Raw genomic sequence first — 22,246 nt, forward strand, 5'->3', positions numbered from 1 at the left:
CTCCAAAGCCTGCAGTTGAATAACCTATCATCTGTCACTGTAGTGCTCTACTACCATCTCAACATGCCTTCTGCAATTGACCTGAAGTTCCCAATACTGTTTTAGAGTCCACTGGATGGAATCTAATGATGCACCAAGTGTATGAGCGACATATCTGAAGCTCCTTCCATCCTCAATTAATGCAACTGTTTTTGCAGCATCTTCAGGACGTAGAATTATTTCAAGGAAGCGATCACTTTAAATTGGCTGAATCTGTGACAAAATGACAAGACAGTATTAACAATAACCTACGACTTCCTTACATTCTGTGTGATGCAATTCATACAACAATTAAGGTTCTCCATCACAAATGTTTATTGTTACTGCTTTATGTGCAGTATCCATAAAAACCATGGGAAAACAAATGAAACCATTACAACAATTAAATGGATATATCTGTTTATAAAAGGACTTCCCCCCTCCATTTAAATATTGCTGGTAAACACAAAAATAATATGAAACCCACAATTCACTTATCATTATGATACGAACTGATACTTTTTTTCTTTTAGTATGGTATTTCACCTTATGCCAATGAGTGTACTTGATTTTCTTATAGTTCTGACATATGCATATTTTTCCAGAAGATTTCACAACTGTAAAGGTCCCATTATATTGAACATAACTTACTTACAAATGGCTTTTAAGGAACCTGCCCGCAGGTTCATTGCCACATTCACATAAGCCTGCTATCTGTCTCTATCCTGAGCAAGATTAATTCCTATCATCATATCCCATCTCCCTCAAATCCATTTTAATATTATCCACTCGTCTACGTCTCAGCCACCCCAAAGAACTTTTTCCCTCTGGCCTCTCAACTAACACTATATACATTTCTGGATTCGCCCATATGTGCTACATACCCTGCCCATTTCAAACGTCTGGATTTAATGTTCCTAATTATGTCAGGCGAAGAATACAATGAGTGCAGTTCTGCATTGTGTAACTTTCTCCATTCTCCTGTAACTTCATCCCTCTTAGCCCCAAATATTTTCCTAAGCACCTTATTCTCAAACACCCTTAACCTCTGTTCCTCTTTCAAAGTGAGAGTCCAAGTTTCATAACCATACAGAACAACCGGTAATATAATTGTTTTATAAATTCTAACTTTCAGCTTTTTTAAGAGCAGACTGGATGATAAAAGCTTCTCAGTCGATTAATAACAGGCATTTCCCATACTTATTCTGCATTTAACTTCCTCCCGATATTTGAATTTTTCCACCTCTTCAAAGGATAAATCTCCAATTTTTATATTTCCATTTCGTACAATATTCTTGTCACGAGACAATCATATACTTTGAGTCCACACCTCTGGAGTAATGATTAACGTGTCTGGTCGCAAAACCAGATGGCCCGGGTTTGATTCCTGGTCGGGGTAAGTTACTTGGTTGAGGTTTTTTTCGGGGGTTTTCCCTCAATTCAATATGAGCAAATGCTGGGTAACTTTCGGTGCTGGACCCCAGACTCATTTCACCACCATTTTCACCTTAATCTCACTCAGACACTAAATAACCTAAGATGTTGATAAAGTGTCGTAAAATAATCTAATAAAAAAATATACTTTGACTTTTCAGGATTTACTTCCAAACCTATCTCTTTACTTGCTTCAAGTAAAATTTCCGTGTTTTCACTAATCATTTGATATTGAAAGCAGTAGCAGTAGCAGTAGCAGTAGTAGTAGTAGTAGTAGTAGTAGTAGTAGTAGTAGTAGTAGTAGTAGTAGTAGTAGTAGTAGTAGTAGTAGGAGTAGTAGTATACTCATCATCGTCGTCAGTTATTCCTGACAGAATTTCTTTGGTCTTTCTACTCTTGTAGTTCCAATGAGTTGATAATGAAGCAGCTTTAAAGACATAGAGCTTTGACCCATTCTCTGTAAGTGCGTATACCATTCTGAAATATTAATTATTATCAATGGTTTTCCATTATGCTATTAGTTTCTAATTCCATTCGAATATTTTCAATTATAAAATAATAATAATAATTTTTGTTCTACCAGTATCTTTGGTGGGTTCCTTATATCAAGCAAAAGCAGAAGCAACAGCAGCAGCAGCAAAAATTAATAACAGTCAATATTGCTATTTTTATAATTCAAAGCATGGCTAAATACAGTGGTCAATTTAAAAGATGATCTGCAATAGACAGCTGCAGCATATGTTGAAAACAGGCTTGCCACTCATACCGATTTTGACTTCATTGTCTGGAGCCCACCAGAACGTCATTCAGGACACTAAATGCCCCTATTTCTGGGACTTTTATAATTTAATTCACTAAAATAATTTCCCCCATTTTATTACATGTGATTTATTTTAATACATGAATACTGTTCTTTATAGGGCATATATAGACCTACTCATAAGAAGTAAAGCTGACTCCAATGTTATAAAATCACCAGAAAGTGATTTTGTAAGTTTAGGCCTAATGAAAATGCTATCTTCTATCTTCAGAAGAACTTCGATTTTTCTGAAAACAACTCCCTACACAAACTTGAACCATTATCATTAAAAGGAAACTATCGAATTTCTTTAAAAACGTTCAAGCAGCAGCTACTGAACTGCGAATTAGTGTCAATATGAAAGCCCTGTTTGTGTAAACTATAGTGTCTTAAAAACGTACTGTCAAACGTTTTAGAAGGCAAAGGGGGCAACAATGTGGGCTTGAAGTGGATGGAGAATTTTAAGCAGTGCCACCTGCCTGCTTTGGTAGAGGTGGTGTCATGTGTCTTGCCTTACCACCCTCCAATGCCTATGTAGAGAGGGTTTTCTTTCATAAGACTTTAAAGTGAACAAATGTTAGGAACAAGTGTTCTGTTGATTCGATCAAAGCAGAACTTCTCATCAATACAAACATTAATATGACTTGGTCTCTGGATAAACTTCGGGGCTTATACCGCATTGTCTTGGTGTTTGTGACTGACGTTTCGACTGCTGTGTTGTGTCATCTTTCAGAGCTGAGCAAGTTGGATAAAGAAATAGTGTGCGAGCTTGTGTATATATATATATATATATATATACAAGCTCGCACAGCTCTGAAGATGACCACAACACAATGGTCAAAACATCAGCCACCAACACCAAGACAACGTGGTATAAGCCCCGAAGTTTATCCAGAGACCTGTACACCAGCTCCGGAAGCCTACGCGAACACTAATATGACTTGTTCAGACTTCATACACAAGTTAAAAACTGAGAAAAAACTGTTGGAATCTGCTAGAAGCAAAAAAATAAATAAATAAATAAAAAAATAAGTGGAAGCACTGTTAAATGAAAGTACAGATGTTGCATTATATCTCTGCCAGCAACTGGCTGTTGAGTTTCAAGTAGCTTATTTTGGTCGTAGATGTCAGAGTACTAAAAGCAAAACAAAAAATACCTGGTTCCTTCATTCCAATGCTCTGGTCACTGATTGCCTGAGTGTAAGGTGAGAGTTTAGACATACTTTTTCTCGCAGATTAGTACAACCTTTTGCTATCTCTCATCCCCTCACCACAAACTGTGACACTGCACAGAGGCAGAGATTAATGTGTCTCATAAAGTTCTTTGCATTACCTATTAAGACAAGAAGTAATTTGATGTTTTGTGTAAAGCAGTACGCAGCTATTAAGTTAAAAAAACTTGGGAGGGAGAATCCATAAATTTTGTTTCTATTTCTGAAAAGTAAAAAGTGGTAACCCGTGTTGGAAATGATGGCCATCTGTTTCAATGCACTTTTCCACTAATTGATTGGTTACTATTTATAACATACACATATAAAGTATAAATATGCAGGGTGATTCAGACCACATGTAATAGTAATTTATTTCAGAAACTAATGCATTAAAATTTTCGAGATAAAAATATTTATTACTAAAGCACATGTGAACTTTCACTTGAGCTTGATTTCATCAATCAGCCTTAACAGGCAGTAGAGTCAGTGGCGTATTACTTTAAAATTTCAAATGAGAGTCGTGGTCAAATATGGTATCATTTGATAGAGCTCTTCAAAACAAACAACTTTCATAAGATACGTTTTTATTAATTACTACTCTTTCAATGAGAAAACGTACGAAAAGACAATGGGTGATTCAGATCACCTGTAAGTCATTTATTTCGGAAACTAGTGCATTAAAATTTCCGTTGTTAACAATTTTATTAATGACCACACCCCCTTCACAATATTCTGCATATGCCACTGCTTACGGCATTCTGGTAGGCGTTGATCATGAAATGATGCTGAGCGAACTTAAGCAGGTTTACAGTTGACAGCACACATAGAGGTAAGTGGTTTTAAATTGTGTCCATTTTGTGCGTGCAACCACCCTCATGGCAGCTTGACACTCTCGTAGTGAGTTTGCTTTTGCAGGAATCTGAAATGATGAGCCTCTCTCCATACGAACTACAAAATATCTTTAAAAATCGCCAAATCAGTCAAGCCATTTTTGGAGTTTGTGGTTGTCCCCACTACTACTCTGATAGTCGCGTGGTGGAGCCTCGGCATGCTGCAGTGCTTGTCGGCGCACTGGCACAGCTAAATAGCGCACCTGGGGCTCAAAGACTGGACAGGCCTGATTTAAACCCTATGTAATGAAGAAAGATTTTTATTTAATATTTTTTATATTCTGAAGAAGGGGTGAAGAATCATGGCGTAAAAAATACTTCGAAATTTTCATGGGAACACGTGTCTTCAGTATTCCTGATATCTAGAATGAGACTTTAGCATGCAATGTGCAATCATTAATCCTAAATTACTGGGCAGGTTCTGTTCACAGTACGTACCAGTATTCAAGAGTCAGGGACTAATATTATAGAAGATAAACAATCTATTTTACTACAAAATTATAGTTTTTTTCAAAGATAATACAGAATGACAATTTACTCCAAACTGACTATAACATAATTTATAGTTAGATTTCTTTGATAAGGCAAAGTGACAAATGAAATAGAATATTTAATGGGTTTACATTTTTTTTCTTCAGTAAAGTAAAATATTACTTAGAATGTAGATCACGAATGTAATTTCAAGTTAATTATGGCACTTCTTATACACCAATGACTATTCCTGTAATGAGATACTTCCTTCAGGGTGAACTGAATTATAAACTGGATAAACAATAAACAAAGGAGACATTGACAGCTGATAACGCTACAGACATTTTGTCGATCTGTATACAGAATTTCCTTCTACATCACTGAGCAAATGTTACATTTGCACAAAATGTTATTCTACTCAAAATTGGCTTGGACAATTTTCTTTTCAAGCTGTTTTCGTACATAAGATATGTTAAATGATGCAATATAAATAAAAAATTCTGAACATCTGACCTGTTATGGCACTAAAATCGTCCTCCAGTGGCTTAAGGAGGGAAAGCTGGTGATCAACAAGATCTCCCAACTAGGTCTAGTAGACCCGTCGACCAAAAGCAGATGTGGTCCTCCAGACATACTGGGGGTTGTGTGTGAATGAAGTAGCCACCAAAACGTTAAAATATGGTGTTCACTTAAATCGGCTACAACATGCTATTTAACCTCTCCAACAACATTCTGAACATATTTCGTCACAGAAATAAGTTACCATCTACAAAATGAGGAGTCCAATAAAACATTCCTCACACACAATTAATATATTTACAACTATCTACATGAATTATTTTTCAGAAAATTAGTATTATACGACAGAGCAAAAAGCAGCATATGTCCAATGTTAGCAATCTAGAAGATAAGGCAAAAAGTGGTGCATTTTTCAAAATCATACTGAAATAGTGGCAATCAACTTTGCACCAATGTTGTGTGTTAATCATTATAGCATTAACAAATTAAATGATATAATGTTCAGTGTTTTGTTTCTGAAGTACGCTTTCTGTCAGTTTGGTGCACACTAATTCACTGTTTCTGTAATTGATGTCTAACATGAAAAAAATACATTTCTTCCCAGATACATCAGATGTCCCATAATTTTTCATAAAATTTCCTTCAATACTAGTAGGTTTATACTTAGTAGCATTTATGATGATAAAATATGTGCAATTTATATCACACTGTTACTTATGCTTTTAACACAATCACCAAAACAGCATTTTCATTAAATGAAGTACAAAAAAATCGTAGTAAATTTGTCAGAATGCATGTGAACGACATTTTTGACAGTCACGAAATATCTTGTTCAAAGATACAGACCCAGAAACAAAATTTGAGCCACCTGAATTTTCCAAGTTCCAGTTACAGAGCACTGCTTACTGAGCTGAGCATGCGCAGTATGTTATAACTGGAACTTGGAAAATTCAGGTGGACAAATTTTGTTTCTGGGTCTGTACAATCAAATATTCATATCTTGTTAGAATAAGAAAATGTTATTCTCCACTTCATCTTTTCAGAAGCAGCGCATAACTTTAGACAATTAATAACAAACAAAAAATGAAACATGAAATACATACATATAGAGCACATCTTGTACTAACTCTCGAATTACCTTAAAATCCACTGCAAGTACAATAGCAACCAAAGGCTTCATGCTGCACAATCGGCTTTGCTTTGTCTACGAAAGAGGGTTAGGAGTTTAGTACATTAAAAAACATTCAGAAGAAGTTATTTCGTTATCAAAGCAATAGATTCATACTGAAACTAAAGAAACTTTTTACAAGATTTAATTTAAAATGTACATTCCATTAAAATATACAAACAAATATAAAATAAGCTACATTATGCAGTCAGTCACTTGACATTTGCCAGAACCTAGCTTTGGTTTACATCAGTCACCATCATCACAGTGTGACGTGCCGCCTGCTACACTGATGCTTCGCTGCAGCGGGCACTGTGCTGATAAGCTGGACATGGGTGGTTTGCAGTGGCAGCTCCTTTTTTGTGATAATTGTTTCTCAAATTTATCACTTTAAACTAAAAGTAATGTAAACGCCTAAAACAAGTATTTACATGTATGAAATCAATAGACTGTTACTTTAGGAACGTAATGAAAGTCGAATAAAACTAAATACTGCATTTTAGATTTCCACTTTTTCTTTTATACTGTTACATCATAAAATACAAAAAACATATATTAGTTTATGTATTTTACATATGTGTGCTTCATTGCAAAATATGTGATAGAAAAAGTTACAAAACATGGCAAATGAAAGTCTATCCCAACTTCACGATATCAGTGTTACGGAATTGATGTTTGGAGCAAGAGGAATGATACCTAACTTCTCTTCCCAATTCTGTAAGACCATAGGACTGCACAAATCGTTTCTGAATGAACTGGCCCTCCTCATAATTAAAGAGTCAGTCAAACTTTTACGGAACCATCCATATGGACTCTAATTCAGTGTACTGAAAAAACTAGCGCAACATTATCTTTTTTCTTTCTCTTATTAGCTTTCATCGCTTCTTTACATGTAACTTTTTTTTTTTATTCTGTATACTGCCATTGTTTGTTTGTTTGTGTACTTGTTTATTTTTTTCTTACTCTGTTATCTTTCATCATCTATTTGTTCTTGTATTGTTTTGTATGCTTTGTCTAATGGCAGCCTCTAATTTGAGGAAGCTCTAGTAAATAAATAAACATATTCTTGAACTCTGTTACGGTGAACTGCACTCCATCTTTCATTAAATGATATTTATATAATACTTAAAATAAAACAAACACAAATGCATTAATGGACCATTTAGTGAAAATATTTACTGATCATTTGTAATGCTAGTTTTGCGGGATTGTTGGGCCCTTTCTTGCATATTAATTGCTCAATATTAGGCATTATGATCAGGGTAGTGCATGAACTGAGGAAACCTTGTATACTGTAGTCAGATGAATTACTTCTGTGTTAAGATTTCCTTATTTTCATTAACAAAAACAACTGTTCGCATATGTAGGTGGATCCAAACATGTACAGTATGCAGGTACCACGTAACTTTAACTCTGTAATTTTTAGCTGATGCTCAGCAGGAGCACAGTCTTCATTCACAATGAATCAGTATATGATAGAGATAGGGTAAAATAATATAACAGTAATTTCGGAACAGTTCCGAGAAAAAAACAGTTCCAAAAAAGGAAGAGCAGGTCGACATGTCCTGGGAGCCTGCCCTTATGGCGAAACATTGCGTATACATAGGCACCATGCAATTAGAACTAAATTGGCCGATGCCCTCAGAAAACTAAAATACACCGTCTATGAAGAAGTCCACGGAACCGCCGACAATGGCAGTAACAGACGAATTGACATAATCGCCATTAGCGAATCCCTGTCTCAGGGTATGATAATCGACCCCACCATCAGGTTTGAAACGTACAAAGGACAGCCCGAAGACGTACATGAGGAGAAACGAGCAATCTACGTTCCAACCATCCCGTATTATAAAGATAAATACCAACTTCACAATATCAGTGTTACGGGATTGATGTTTGGAGCAAGAGGAACGATACCCAACTTCTCTTCTAAATTCTGTAAGACCCTGGGACTGCACAAATCTTTTCTGAATGAACTGGCCCTCCTCATAATTAAAGAGTCAGTCAAACTTTTACGGAACCGCCTATATGGACTCTAATTCAGTGTATGGAAAAAATTGACGCACCATTATCATTTTTCTTTTTCCTTCTTAGCTTTCATTGATTCTTTACTTGAAATTTTTTTTCTTCTGTAAACTGCCATTGTTTGTTTGTGTATTTGTTTGCCTTTTTTCTTACTCTTTTAGCTCTCATCATCTATTTGTTCTGTATTGTTTTGTATCCTTTGTCTAATGGCAGCCTCTAAATTGAGGAAGCTCCAATAAATAAATAAAATAAAAAATAACAATAGGAGTTTCTGACGGACTGTTCCTCATGCAAACTGAGCACTATTTAACATACCTTCCAACCACTTTATCTGGAATGCTCCAAATACTTTCTCAGAGACCATAATTTTACTGTTCCAGCCAAAGTGTTTTCCTTGGATGTACAGTAGTTGCTTCACAGGTGAGTATGATGGGGAGAGCACGGAAATCTTTAATTCCAATGAACTGGCAGGGTGCGTTTCAATATTAAACAATCACTCCGATTGGCCAGTCAGCTTCCTTTACATGGTCTGCTATTAATATACGTAGCAACAAGAATAAATAAAATTTTAAACTGTATTTATTTTAGTAGGTTATTTTACGACGCTTTATCAACATCTTAGGTTATTTAGCATCTGAATGAGATGAAGGTGATGCCGGTGAAATAAGTCCGGGGTCTAGCACCGAAAGTTACCCAGCATTTGCTCATATTGAGTTGAGGGAAAATCCCTTTAAACTGTAAGATTCTGTCTGTTATTATTCCAAAGTCATTGTTTTACTATATCTAATGAAGAAAAAATTATAAAAATGTATATGGCAATAACATAAGAGTACAAATGTAGCTCAACTAGCCTCAATGTTTATTATAAATAAAATTAAAAGACTAATATCACAGAATATTAACATTCTTTATTTAACAGAAGGAATGATAAAAAAATTAGAAAGTTTTCTAGCTTCTATAATTTACTGCACACAAATCTGACTGTAACAGTGTCGTGGTTCGAATTGTATTACGATCTGGGATTTTGGAAACTGAACTACTTCCAAAACAACATAACATTTTGGTAATTATTACATTCTGTCAGAAACTTGCTGTTATTTCGGAACTGTTCTTTGGAAATAGTACTGTCTTTGAACCTGGATACTCGAAACAACTCTGGAAAAAGAGCTACTTTTCCCACCACTAGGCTATGAAATTCTTAAAACCTAATTCCATATGTTCTATATCATGAAATCATGAATGAAATTCCTCCTTCAGGAGGAGATGACGCAACAGTTGTATGGTGGTCTGAGAACTTGTTGAATCCCATACAATGGCTTGTGTGTTAGGCATCACAGGAACCATTGGGACTACACGACCAGGGCCCTCAAATCCCTGTTGTGTTTGCCTCCTCTGAATCTGGTAATTCAAAACGAAGCCATATTAGCTGCCTCTGGACTCCAAGGCCTAGACCAATGGGTAGGGCAGGATGGAGAACTAGGCCATAAACATATTTGGAAAATGGCAACAAGTATCAATCCCGTTGAAGGCATGAGACAGGATAGTATTACCCCTGCTCAATATGTAAATCCTCCTGTTTGTATTATTCCTGATATAGAAGAATTAAAAGGAGATTATCTTAATCAATTCCCATCTATTTGTATGGTATGGTTATGATTACCCTATTCTGAAATCCCGAAATGAGGACCACCTTCTCCAACGGCACCAACCAACTTATTTTTCTGAATACTGAATGAAAGAAACTGTAATATATTATACATTATCCAATTGACAGTATATTTTATTTCTGATACATTTTAGTTCAATGAACTGAAAGCTTCTTACAATAATTTAAAAAATCCTGGACAAACATTTTAGTATGGAATGAATGTGACCTAAAACATATGAAGACACATATGACTCAAACATTAGAAAGATAATTTTTACAATATTGCATTATTTTAGAGCCAAGTATATTTCTCACTGGATTGAATTTTTTTTAACAATTCCTTGTATTGGCACAAATAGTCAAAAAATGTTCTGCACATCAAATGCCTGAAGTTAAATTTTACTTTCACAAAATCAACAGTCAGTCTATTCCTCTCCTTTGTCCATTGTGCCTGTATTACAGAGAATAATCAAATAATCTTTCAACAGAAGAAGCATTATGAGCTGACACTGAAAAAAGAACTGCACTATCTTAACAATCTCATTGAACTGTTCTTCACTCCTACATGAGTCAATGTACTGGCACCATTTCTTCTGGTTCAATATAGATTTCCCACCGTATGTGACTATGAATTTCTTCAAATTTCAAGAACACCTTTACCCAACAACTTCATAGATCATCCCACATTTTCCCAAGGTATATCTTCTAGTCAGTTAAAACAAGAAAATTCATTTAAAGGTTGCATCCACATATTCTCGACATCCTTCATAGAGGATTTCAACATTACACTTAAAAAATTCCATTTGGTTCAACCTCTCTTTTATTCTCAAAGACTTGAGATTACCAGCTTTTCTTTCTTGAAGATCATTAATATCTGACTGATACACAAATGAAATATACTAAGGACTGAACATAACATAAATGTATCTCACTAAAATGGTCCACAAAAAATTGTTAAGACTGCTGGAGGTTTGTTCTGAGATAGGAAGGACTCAAGAGCAGGAAACATTTCTGTTAAGTCTCTGAACAACTGAAAATACGAACAACCATCCTGTCGATGCGACAGAGAAGTTGCTAATACTCTATTCCACCAAATTCACAAAATTCTTTAGGAACTCAATATGGACAGCATAAATTGAAAAGCAATTCACTATTCTTTGTAAGTCAATACGAAGTACGTCATTTCCATGCTGGATGCAGTTTTTCGGTATATCACCAGGCCATACCATACCAATTAATGATCTGTTAATCAACATCTTCAGGTACTGTAGCAAAAACATCATTGCCAACACCTCTTGTAAGACCACCAAACATTGTGGTACAGTTATCACCCCCAAAAGCCACGCACTTGTTCTGTATTTCCAAATTGTTAAGAGTCTCATTGATGTAAGTTGCAATTCTGTGGCTGGGAGGAAAAAAGTGTTCAGTCAATTTTTTGTGAAAATTAGATTTTTATATATTCTGAAAACGGAAACAATTCTCTACAATCTGATAAAATGGCTAAAGTCAAATAAGACTCCTGACTGGATTTATAGAGTGTTACCAAATGTCCTAAGTACTTTTTGAATCGAGCACACACAGATTAATGACTTAAGTATATTTAATACTTTATTCCTTACAAACCATCACATGTTTACTTTCCATGCTTCCCTATTACAAAGGTCTAACTTGTATTTTAGCCATTTTATCACATACTGATGCCCTTTCCTTTTAAAACTTTAAGCACCAGGGTAAACAGTCCTATAATTGTTTAAGACCCATTTTGCATTCCTAATAATTTACATTTCTCATTTATTTTGACATGAAAAAGGTCTTATGTTTAATAGTCCCTTCTGCTCAGTTTGGCTTCTAGTCTTCAAAGGGCTTAAGTGTGGCTATTTTTGGAAATAATCAAGAAAATTATTAAATGAGCAACATTATCTATTTTAGAAGAAATATAAACAAATAATATCGAGGAAACACCTCTTAATTAAAAAAACTCTATAATTGACACAAATTTCAATCTTTCTACTGCTTTCCTGAAAAGTATAAAATTTTTACATAAGACCTTTTTCCTCCTGGCCACAGAATTGTTTCTGCCGTTTGATTCGACCTACTTTCAAATACTGACTACTTTAATTTCAAATTCAATTCTTGTGATAAAAATAGTGAACAATAGTGGGTTAAATTGTTCTCCCCCCCCCCCCCGATGCCTTATTAACTGTGATGATTATCTAGCATCTGAGTGAAATGAAGGTGATAATGCCAGCGAAATGAGTCCCAAGTTCAACACCGAAAGTTACCCAGAATTCGTTCTAAATGAATTGAAGGGAAAACCCTGGAAATAACCTCGACCAGTATTTGAACCCATTCCCATTTCTTTCACGGTCCGACATGCTAACCGTTACTTCACAGCGGCGGACTCATAATGGGGAAGATCTTCAAATTGTCATGGTTGATTGCATCTGTCAATCTACACGAACAAAGGGAATGTCTTTGAGATCTTTAACTACACATTCTACTGCATGAGGAGCAAAAACTGAGTTTACTATAGCTTCAGTTTTGATTCGCCCATAAAATATTTTTGTAGATATTTTGAAGTCAGGGAAAATTCGTCTTAGGAGTACAATCCATAGTATGCCACGATATGGAAATTTCTTGGCTTAAAAATCGATAATGTGTTAAATTGGAAAAATCATATTAAATAAATTACCCACAAACTAAATTCAGCTTGTTTTGCTATTAGATCTATGCAAAAGATAGTAAATATCAATACTATAAAAGAATATACTTTGCATACTTCCACTCGGTAATGAGTTTTGGAATAATATTCTGGGGAAATTCCACAGATAGTAACAATATATTTCTGAATTTAACATCAACGGACGTGTATACGTCACCAAACATCGTAAGATGAAGAATATATTTCTATTACAAAAAAGAGTAATTAGAATAATAGTAGGTGCCAAATCTAGGGAATCGTGTAGGACTATTTAAAAAAAACTACAAATAATGTCCATGGCTTGTCAATATATTCTTTCATTAATAATCTTCCTCATATGTAATCGTGAAAACTTTGTAACTAATTCAACAGTTCATAGCATAAATACACGTCAAAAAAATGACTTTCATACTCCATCGGCAAGTCTATCATGCTATCAAAAAGGAGTGCGTTATATGGCAGTAAAAATTTTTAATAGCCTCCCTATCAATATAAAAAATGAAACTCAAAACATAAAATTATTTAGGGCCAAATTAAAGAAGTACCTAATTTCTCACGCCTTCTATTCTGTAGGGGAATTCATGACATTCAATAACGCTTCATGAAATTGATACTAAAACTTTGTGTTGTATTAGTAGACTATATTGTAAATCTCGTCTGTATATATTTCATTTAGACTGTGACTATAAATTAAGACTTTATAATAGTATTAAGTTTTTTGACTTGTTCCATATTCTAGCTGTAAGCATGTATGAATACCATGGAATGTTAATAAATATAATACAATACAATACAATAAGTGTGCTTTCAGCAGCACTTATATTATCTTCCAGTTCGCAATTGGGCTTCACAAATAAAAAATTTATTGTCACTTTAACCGATGAATTTGCACTCCTAACACACTTCATAATATATTTCTCTGTTTTAATGTTGAGTTCAAATCACTGGTGGCATGATTTGCAATTAAAGCATACGTGTCTGGGCAGCAAGTCATACATTCTGCTTCCCATTATAATCTTCTGGGATGAAAACATGGATATTTTTCTCGGAGTTTATCTGTAAATGTCATGTCTCTTCGTCATGATGAGAAATCACCTTAAAAACACAAGATAAAACATGTTTTATTCATCTATATAAAAAACATAAACCTATTAAAAAAAAAGTCCGTAATTCATATTTTAATGATTATTAAAATGTTATTTCAACTTACCTAATAAGACGAGAAGAGAGCACGTAATTTAATAAGATGCAGCTGGATGAATAACAGCACTTGGAAACCAGTTCCGAACATGCTAGTAACACACACAAACAGCAAATGAAAAGCTCCGTCGCTAGTCTCATAAATTGATTTTAAGTAATATATCTTTGTACTCTCGCTAGTCTCATTGATATACTGTATGTGATACATCTATAATAAACGAGAACTGCGCACAAACTGTGCAAAGAGTGTGTGTGTGTCTAATGCTCTCACAAATGTCCTAAGAGTTTCACAATTAGCCAGGTGCTCCATCTCCATGTCCTCTTCTCTGGTGCACAGTAAGCATTTAGGTGAATTCAGTACTCCAATACGATGGAGGTGTTTACTGAGGCAATCATGACCCGTAATCAATCTAAACATGGCCACGGCAGATTTTCGAGGTAGATCGGGAATTAGTTTTGGATCTTTGAATGATTCTTTCCATTTTGAATTTTGATGTTTTGCCTGTTCGCTGTAACTTATTCTTTTTATGACTCGCTTTATTGATTTATATGGGAACTTGAAATTTTTTTTTAAGTTGATATAAGTTCCTTTCTTTGCTAACATGTCTGCTTACTCGTTACCGTTCAGTCTGCAGTGGGCCAGGATCCTTTGGAAGACCACTTTTTTATTTAGCATTTGAATTTGTTTTACCATGCAATGAATTTCTTTTACTTTTTCCATTTTAGGGGATGTAGTTGAGCTGATGGACTGGATTGCAGTTTTGGAGTCAGACAGGATGACTGTTTTTGCACTGGTTTAGCCATACAAATACATTTTGAAGTGATGTATAAATGGCTTCAACTTCGCCATCAAAATTTGTTGTGTACTTGCCAACATTTTTATAAAGAGAAAAATATTGGCAAGTAGCTTCTGCTCCAGCTCCTTCATTTTGATCCATGAGAGATCCATCAGTGTAAATGTACAACCAGTCCTTTTGTGGATATTTTCTATTAATTGTTTGTAGGGCAATGGCTTTTCCTATTTCTGGATTTATATCTTTTTTGTTGAAGACTTCATCAAGATCAAGGCAGCAATCTACTTTGAAGTTATTAAGTGGATTATATCGAGACATCAAGTTTTCCTTTTCACTTGGTATTTCTAGAATTTGCTCAAGCTTTTCTACCTCTTGCATGTATCCATTTTGGGTCCTCAATGTAAATTTAAAATCTTTGTATTTACTCCATTTATCCCAATTTGGAAGCCTTCTTAATTTTTCATAGGTTAAAAGGGCTTGTGTTACTGTGCAAAGAGTAGATGTAAATATAATCTTAGTTGTCCTTGCTATAAGGAGCGATAGATCTGCAGCATTTCTTGCACTTTAATATATGGTACTTTTCACATTTTTCTGAGCACAAAACACATATGCATATATCATCCAGATCGTTGAATGTCTTATTGGAGCACAGCTTGTGGTGGAAACCATAGATTGCCAATCTTGTAGTCACATGTCGCATTTCGTAGTTCGTCTGAGTCCAGCTTCTGTCTTGCATCGCACAGGTTGCATAGAATTCCGGTGGTATGTCCCTTTTCTTTTCACGTAGGTTCTGTAAGCTTCACTACATGGCAGCAGTAGTGTAGTTCGCAGATCTTCTATGAGGAAGGTCTCCCTGGTGAGCTCGTACACCAGTCTCGATCTTGTACTTTGCGATACTCCTACCGCCCTCTTGAGGTATCTGGCTTTTACTCTTTCTATCTCTTCCAGCTGCTTATATGTGAGATGTTCCCATACCAGATCGATTTCATACGTAAGAACAGGTACTATCTTCAGCCTGAATAGGTCCATAGCGGTGTCCATTGATAGCAGTCTGATGTTCCTGATCTCGTTCATGGCCCTGATTGCAGCCACCGTTCTCGTTCTAATGTGGATTCTGAAACTCTTCCTGTTGTGTGTATTGTAAGACCTAAGTATTTGAAGTTGTTTACTCTCTTTAGGAATTTATCGTTGCATTTTACTTGTTCTCCTTCGGTGAGCCTGCCTCCTTTCCTAAATACTACCATTTCCGTGATACATCTCAATACTGAATTCACATTCCCAGAAAGCCAATGCCTGCCTTCCAAATTTAACACTAGATGTCAGCAATAGAGAAAAATAGAAAACTTGAAAATGTGGACTAAAAACAGGAATTGTAAAATTGTATTTGAACCTAAAATGTAGACATATGATAATCCTAGATATAGTTCACAGAACTAACAGTAGTGCTGGAGCAGATCTCTATGATGTATGTATCTTTGGCATCATCAAAGACTCCTTAAGCATTTTGAATCACCACCTTTATTTCAATTCTTGATTTGTTACCTCTTGTTTTATATACGTGAACATTATTAAATAAACTACTTTCTAGGTTTATACATATTTACTAAATATTTTATTATGTTGATTCAAAATGCTGAGTTTCTATTTTATTCTTTCAATTATAATTTCGTATTATATTTCTTATTCAGAATATTCTGTTTTTCAAAATTCAAGACCTTGTGGTCTACAAAATTCGTTGGTCTGATGTTTTCAATAAAAATCTATCAAGGGCTAGAATATTTATCCCACTTGATCAATATACTACTGTTTTCCAAGCTGAAGTGTTTGCGATATTAGCTTGTGTTCAGGGAAACCTATTTAAATAGATCTTGTAAAGACATGAATATCTACATCTGCTCTGATAGTCAGGCTGCATTGGGTGCACACCAGAGTGCTGCATTGGAGTTAAATCGCTCGCTTGAACTCGGTCGAATGTCGCACTCTAGAGTGAGGTAAGATCGATCGTGATACGCTCGTAATAAATAGAAGCACAGTACAAGGTCATCTCACCGACATGTCTTATCTTAAATTACATAAGTTAGGTCAGATGCAACAGTGTTCATGAGTAAGATAGTTATATATAATAAAAGTAATATAATACAGTTATATGAACACTTTTTTTTTCATATAACTGTATTATATTACTTTTATTATATATAACTAATGTCTTATCTTGTATGGAAGGCGACAGATAAGATGCACATATGTTTTGCTCATATGGTAAAAATAAGGCTTTATTTCCTGCATTTATGACAAACGTCTAATGGAACAGTCTAATGGAATGTACCAAAACAGTAACATGAAGTTATAAATAACATAGTGTGAAAAACTTGGATATACAGTTATTATTTCTAATTAATAATTATTCAATATTTGATTTACCACATATATAATATGACAGGTCCACACACAGTGTTCCGCCTATATACTGCGACAATGTAGAAACGTTTCACAAAATATTACTGATATAGCAGTAGATTAATAGCAATATTAGTACAGAGACGTCACAGGAAATATAATAAAACGAATAATCATGCTGCACAACTGTTACAGACGCAAAGATTGATACATTAATTATTAGAGATTATTATTATTACTAGAAAACTTGATACGGTTCTTGCATTATTGTGAGTGTCTTCTCCGTTTATAATAATTACATTTACATCCAATAACATCTAACAGATGTGGCAAAAACAAAATCACTCCTGTGTGTGTGGGGGGGGGGGGGACATTTACCTACAACATTTATATTACATTTTAAAGCAAGTTTTGTAGCTGTACTATTGAGAGGTTAGTTAAACACTGCAAAGTTTTGAAATGATAAACATCTATGATGTTACTACACAGTTCATCACTGTAACAAGAACGAATGTCTAACACTCGGCTTACACCGTTCGAGGATTTATCACTCGTGACAATTTTACCCATCATGCATGTACGCTACCTACAGATTATGCTATGAACTACTTGGCGCTCAAGCGAAAACATTTGATACAGACCTCTGGTGCACACAGAGTTGATTGAAGGCTGGTTGAAGAACGTAGAATTACCCTGGAAAGCTTATTCAGAAGAAATAAAGTATAACTTGAGTCCCAGGACACAGTGGAGTGCAAGACAATGAATAAGACGACCTACTGGCCAAGCATGGAACTACTATCCAATGCTATGGCATCTCAAAGTATAAACGGGCTCTAAAGAACAACCTAACGAAGGATTTATTAGGAGCATGGAGATCTAAACCAGCCATGAGACAGACCAAACTTCTCATTGGAGAACCAAAACTTAATGTAACTGAATAGCTCCATTTTAAAAAAAATCATTTATTCCCAATTCTACCACCTGCAACTTTCCACATTTCGAACTTTTGACAATTACCTCTGCCCACTGTTCTAGACAATATACATTTTGATAGTAACGCTGAACATTATTTTCAATTAATCCAAAATTCGTATCAGATAGTAACATGGTGTGACCAATCTGTAGAATATGTGCTGAACTGAATCGAAGTGGCCCTTTCTTAGATACAGCCAGAAAGAAACTACTGTCCAATTTTTGTTTTGGCAGCAGCAATTGCCACTAAAAACAATAATTTTTAACCTGAAGAGAGATTTCTTTGAAGTACTTCTTTTAACAGCTTCCAATCTCTTCTGAGCCCCTACTAGCTGTTGTTTCGTCCCGAAGAAAACATGTCCCAGTATCACCACAATCATGTGTATTAAGATTGTATGTAAAATATTTACTACAATAAAATTCTGAACCTGCTAAAAGTTTAGGAGTATGTAACACTGCTGTGTAGATCCGGATCTTGCATGGCTTCCTCTTTATAGTCAGAAATGGCTTCCTGACCAGATTCTGCCCTTCTTTGACGCAACTTCCATTGCTTCTTAAGCATACTTACTTACTTACAAATGGCTTTTAAGGAACCTGAAGGTTCATTGCCGCCCTCACATAAGCCCGCCATCGGTCCCTATCCTGTGCAAGATTAATCCAGTCTCTATCATCATATCCCACCTCCCTCAAATCCATTTTAATATTATCCTCCCATCTACGTCTCGGCCTCCCTAAAGCTCTTTTTCCCTCCGGTCTCCCAACTAACACTCTATATGCATTTCTGGATTCGCCCATGCGTGCTACATGCCCTGCCCATCTCAAACGCCTGGATTTAATGTTCCTAATTATGTCAGGTGAAGAATACAATGCGTGCAGTTCTGTGTTGTGTAACTTTCTCCATTCTCCTGTAACTTCATCCCTCTTAGCTCCAAATATTTTCCTAAGCACCTTATTTTCAAACACCCTTAACCTATGTTCCTCTCTCAGAGTGAGAGTCTAAGTTTCACAACCATACAGAACAACCGGTAATATAACTGTTTTATAAATTCTAACTTTCAGATTTTTGGACAGCAGACTGGATGATAAGAGCTCCTCAACCGAATAATAACACGCATTTCCCATATTTATTCTGCGTTTAATTTCCTCCCGAGTGTCATTTATATTTGTTATTGTTGCTCCAAGATATTTGAATTTTTCCACCTTTTCGAAGGATAAATCTCCAATTTTTATATTTCCATTTCGTACAATATTCTGGTCACGAGACATAATCATATACTTTGTCTTTTCGGGATTTACTTCCAAATCGATCGCTTTACTTGCTTCAAGTAAAATTTCCGTGTTTTCCCTAATCGTTTGTGTATTTTCTCCTAACATATTCACGTCATCCGCATAGACAAGAAGCTGATGTAACCCGTTCAATTCCAAACCCTGCCTGTTATCCTGAACTTTCCTAATGGCATATTCTAAAGCGAAGTTAAAAAGGATAGGTGATAGTGCATCTCCCTGCTTTAGCCCGCAGTGAATTGGAAAAGGATCAGATAGAAACTGGCCCATACGGACTCTGCTGTATGTTTCACTGAGACACATTTTAATTAATCGAACTAGTTTCTTGGGAATACCAAATTCAATAAGAATAACATATAATATTTCCCTCTTAACCAAGTCATACGCCTTTTTGAAGTCTATGAATAACTGATGTACTGTACCCTTATACTCCCATTTTTTCTCCATTATCTGTCGAATACAAAAAATCTGATCAATAGTCGATCTATTACGCTGAAAACCGCACTGATGATCCCCAATAACTTCATCTACATACGGAGTTAATCTTCTCAAAAGGATATTGGACAAAATTTTGTACGACGTCAACAAAAGTGACATTCCTCGAAAGTTACCACAGTTGGTTTTGTCCCCCTTTTTAAAAATAGGTACAATTATGGACTCCTTCCATTGTTCTGGTACAATTTTCTTTTCCCAAATAGCAAGTACAAGTTTATAAATTTCGCTATATAATGCACTTCCACCCTCTTGTATTAATTCTGCTGGAATTTGATCGATACCTGGAGACTTGTACTTTTTCTGATTTTCTATCGCAATTTCGACTTCTGAAAGCGTGGGTTCGGGTATAAATGGCTCAGCAGTTTGTATTTCAATTTCGTCCCGATCATTTCTATTTGGCCTATGTACATTTAGTAGTTGCGCAAAATAGTTTTTCCATCTGTTTAGGATTGATGGAGAGTCTGCAAGCAAGTCGCCATTCTCATCCTTGATCACGTTTACTCTTGGCTGATATCCGTTCTTAAATTCCTTTATACCCTTATATAAATCTCGAATGTTTTTATTCTTACTATTTGTTTCTACCTCATTCAGTTTTTCCTTCAAGTAACCTCTCTTTTTATTCCTACGTGTACGACTTGCTTCCCGTCTTTCATTGAAATAATTATCTCTCTTCTCTTCAACTGGATCCTGTAAGAATTTCAATTTTGCCTGTTTCCTTCTTTCTACTACCATGCAACAATCTTCATCAAACCACGGTTTCTTTTTCTTAGTTTCATAATAACCTATGCTCTGCTCAGCTGCAATTTTGATACTATCTCTGATATTTTCCCACACGCTATTAACATCTAATTCTTTCTCAACTTCGTCAGAACTTTCTAAAGTGGCAAACCTATTCGAAATTTCGACCTGATAATTTTGCTTAGCTTCCTCGTCCTTTAATTTCAAAATATTGAATTTAGTAATATTAACTTGTTGCTCTACTAGCTTGGCTACTGATAATCTTTCTCTTAATTCTCCAATCACCAAATAATGGTCAGAATTACAGTCTGCACTTCTGCAAGTTCGAATATCTACTATACTAGTATGTCTCCGTTTATCTATCAAGATGTGATCTATTTGGTTGTGTGTCAATCCATCTGGAGAAGTCCAAGTATATTTTGTGAAGTGCAAGACAATGAATAAGACGACCTACTGGCCAAGCATGGAACTACTATCCAATGCTATGGCATCTCAAAGTATAAACGGGCTCTAAAGAACAACCTAACGAAGGATTTATTAGGAGCATGGAGATCTAAACCAGCTATGAGACAGACCAAACTTCTCATTGGAGAACCAAAACTTAATGTAACGCGCCATGCCGTGGTGATACGGACCCACAATACATGGGCTTCTTAAGCATGCTCTTCAATTTTCATGCTTTGCATTTGTCCGTTTTGGAGGATTTGAAATATTGTGTTCTTCCATATTTGTTACTAGAAACAGGTGCAATATTCCTTTTGTTGCAATAGTAGTCACAATAGTGTTCATATCAAGTTGTTACTGAGTATTTCAGTAACAGATATTCTTTATTAGGGTTGTCCTTATGCCTGTAGCAGCTCTTGTTCCGAGGAAGGAAGAAAATATGTTCATTCACTGCTGTCACGGACTCACAAAATTTATTGAAGTAATTCTTATGTTTTCCCTTTTCATCAGGAAATGGTGTGCTGATACCACTCTTTTCATTACAAGTTGTTCAACATTATCCCTATTAAGTCCATGAATAGTAAGAAACAATGTCTTTCAGACATCAATTACTTCGCTTCCACATTCCAGATTTAAGCAGTATTTTACAGTTTGACTAGGGCAGCGTTTCTCAAACTTTTTTGAAGTGGGGACCACTTTTTTAAGTCAGAACAGTTCTGCAGACCACCTTACTCTTGTTCCCTTCGAAAGCAAATTTATCATTTTTGTAGCATATTTTAATATCAATGTAGTTATATTTTAAAATAGAATTAATTAATTAAAATGAATTTAATTAATTATATATTATTATTAACTAATTAAGCTTATGTTAATCGAAGAAAATTCATTTTTGTTTCTTTAATAAGGCTATTAGAGTTAGGATAATCTTTAACTTATTAATCAAAAAAAATAAATAAATGTTGGTACTCATATTAATCAGATGGATGAGCCTTCCGATTCTTGTACAGTTGTTCTATATTTGGATGTATGCTGGTAAGC

At 35.2% G+C, this 22,246-nt stretch overlaps 1 protein-coding gene across 5 annotated transcripts in view; it reads right to left on the minus strand.

The window, feature by feature from the left end:
- LOC138703179 (uncharacterized) overlaps window positions 1–22,246 on the minus strand; it is a 141,868-nt gene that overhangs the window by 99,198 nt on the left and 20,424 nt on the right. For 3 of the 5 annotated variants that reach the window (XM_069830854.1, XM_069830853.1, XM_069830852.1), the window contains exon 3: window positions 6,481–6,546. The exons of the other annotated variants lie outside the window; for them this stretch is intronic. In XM_069830854.1, the coding sequence (XP_069686955.1) occupies window positions 6,481–6,546 (66 nt within the window). The remainder of the gene's footprint in view (window positions 1–6,480; window positions 6,547–22,246) is intronic. 5 annotated transcript variants of the gene reach the window in all.

The sequence above is a fragment of the Periplaneta americana genome, chromosome 7 (genome assembly GCF_040183065.1).
Source record: "Periplaneta americana isolate PAMFEO1 chromosome 7, P.americana_PAMFEO1_priV1, whole genome shotgun sequence".
In the NCBI taxonomy this organism is placed as follows: Eukaryota; Metazoa; Arthropoda; class Insecta; order Blattodea; family Blattidae; genus Periplaneta; species Periplaneta americana.